At 37.1% G+C, this 2,655-nt stretch overlaps 1 protein-coding gene across 1 annotated transcript in view; it reads left to right on the forward strand.

The window, feature by feature from the left end:
• Positions 1-80: 80 nt before the first annotated feature.
• The window catches only part of POU6F2 (POU class 6 homeobox 2), a 251,975-nt gene continuing 249,400 nt past the window's right edge, over positions 81-2,655 (forward strand). The window contains exon 1 of the mRNA XM_008936210.1: positions 81-246. Coding sequence (XP_008934458.1) covers positions 81-246 — 166 coding nt within the window. The remainder of the gene's footprint in view (positions 247-2,655) is intronic.

The following is a 2,655-nucleotide window of genomic DNA, read 5'->3' on the forward strand; positions in this document are numbered from 1 at the left end:
AGAGTACACGCACCCAAAACCCGCCACTTTTTTTTTTTCCCCCCCTCACTCTTTTTTTTTCCCCCCCATCCTAGGATCCAATGATAGCTGGACAAGTCAGTAAGCCCTTGCTGTCACTGCGGAGTGAAATGAATGCAGAGTTGAGAGGTGAGGACAAGGCAGCTACTTCAGACAACGAGCTGAATGAGCCCCTGCTTGCGCCTGTGGAATCAAATGACAGCGAGGACACTCCCAGCAAGCTCTTCGGTAAGTCTGTCTAGGTATTTCATTTCACTGCTACCATGTTGTCCGGAAGAGCAATCTTCCCCCCGTCCTTTTTTTTTTTTTTTTTCTCTTTCTTTCTTTTTTTTTTTTTTCCTCCTCATGGTTCACACAATTTCTTGTGAGTACGAAGGAGCAGCTCGGAGCGTGCAGGCGTGCAGCCCTCGGCTCCCATCGCAACTGGTTACCAGAATGACAGCCTCAGTCCTGAAAACTTTTGTCAACAATCAACTTATTTTATGCAAGTTGCAGGCATTTTATGTTTTCTTTTGATCTGTGGTCTCTAATGTTAAAAAATAGAGGGGGTTCATTTATTTGAAGTAGTTCGTTAGCATTTATTGCATTAGGTGCTGATGTGTCTCCAATAGTAGCAGCTTTTTCTGAGGCTGGATTAAACTGAAAAGTTAGTGTTTTATATGGTAAAGAAAAAGCTGGCTGAAGGGAGCTGAGACGTTCCTATACCCTGTACTGAGTAAACAAAGGCTAGCAAGGGTGCTGCACGTGGAGCTACTGGTTTGGGAATTTAAATTAGAAAAGAAACATTTCTTTTGAAGCCTGTGCAAAGAGAAATTGGTTTTTGAATTTTTGTCTGTTTTTAAATAGTTTAAATTATGCCAGAGAGCCGTAACCTTTCACAAGCAAAACAAAAGCAGCAAGAGTGGCACTGCAACCCAGACATCTGTCATTCAAACGGATGACACCCTGTAAGCCAACTCAAGCAACTCTGATCTCTAATCAGAAAAGGGAGCAGAGTTGTTGAGGCGCGTGCTTGAGTGATAGATGTTGATAGATGTCTGAGCTGGAGCAGCACTGTATGGTACATAGTGACATTTTGGATTTAGAGGGACTGCTCTCCTGAAGGAGTTCCTTTTAATTATTTCCATTCGTGACTTGAGACAAATCTTAATAGAAATGGAGCATTTCCTTATTTTACATGATCCTGTAGGTGGAAGTTGAAGGGAAAAAGATCTTGTTTAAAGGGAATGCAGCTTTAAGGGAGAGAGGGTGAGAGCCCATCTTCTGAGATTCAAGTTTTGATTTCATAATCTGTAAGGAAATCTGTAGCAGTGTTCAGATTTCAGTATTCCAGCTACAATAAGAGCTGCAAGATTTTCTTATACAAAAGAATACATGCAATTTTCTTTTAAAATGTTCTTAACCCCTTACTTAAAAGATAAAACAAAAAATGCTTTTCTAAACAACTTCACTACAGATATGGGAAAATAATAATTCAAAAACCCTAAAACTTAATTTCTGGATTACAGTAATGACCGTTACTGAATATCACATCCATTTTTAAGCACCCTCTTAGTAATCTTTGTTTCCATGGAAAGCATAATTTCCATTAGCAGTTTGAGTGTTCAAAAAGCATATAATAATAATTTTAGTCCATTTCATCTGGGAAAAAAGAATTGCAATGTCTAAAATTCAGAGGGCTATTACTTTTCTAAAGTAGTATAAATATTACCAACTGTGTTTATGTATTTTATTTGCTCAAATGTTTAGGGTGCATCTATTAAATAGAGCAAAGCACATACAGAATAAAAAATGGACTTTTGATTTGAGGGGAGTGAAATGTCTGTATATCAGCAAGTCTTGTAATAAAAGGCAGGATATTTTTGAGCCATTGTCATTTGGATGCTGTACAGTGATAGTGAAACAGAGCCAGACACTTGCATTAGAGTTGCCGTGTGGGATGTAGAAATGATGTGCAACAATATCTTGTCTCCTTCTGAACTGCAAATATAATTTATGTCCCTAAAAGCACTAACAAAAAAGCCACAAATTAATATGTTGTGTCTTTTCTATTGGTGAATGTAAGATGTTTACTAGCCTGATTCTTATACTGCTAATAAGATGTTCCCAAGTAAAGAAAAGTGGGGGAAATAGTTCAGCTTCCTCAGTATGGACTTATATACCATTTATCCAGGTTCTATTTCAATTATAAAGGCTACAGACCTTTTAGCAGCAGCCCTTGTCAGTTAATTTTAGTAACTTTGAGAACATAAAAGACAGTGGGGCTGTTTAGATAATGTTTGAGGACCAAATCAAGCAAATATCAAAAAAAGATCATCAGCCTTTATGTCATGGCTGCATCCTTTAAGACAGATTTACAGTAAACATTTAAATTAATTAAGTGTAGCTTTGTTTAAAGCTTTGATACACAAATATGGAGCATTATTCTATAGCTGTTTCTCTTTGTTTAATGTTATGTATAGCATGTTAGGAATGCATACTATGGGCCTTTCTTTGCAGTCTCAGAAATTCAATTATTTGTGCAGTTATTGGTGTGTGATAGCACAGATTGACAGTTTTCCACCTTTCTTTCATGTGATCAGAGATAAAAATTTTCTTTTTATAATATAGCATTTAATACGTGTTGTGTGAAAATTT

Source organism: Merops nubicus, unplaced genomic scaffold, assembly GCF_000691845.1.
Source record: "Merops nubicus isolate BGI_N331 unplaced genomic scaffold, ASM69184v1 scaffold2750, whole genome shotgun sequence".
NCBI classification, from domain to species: Eukaryota; Metazoa; Chordata; class Aves; order Coraciiformes; family Meropidae; genus Merops; species Merops nubicus.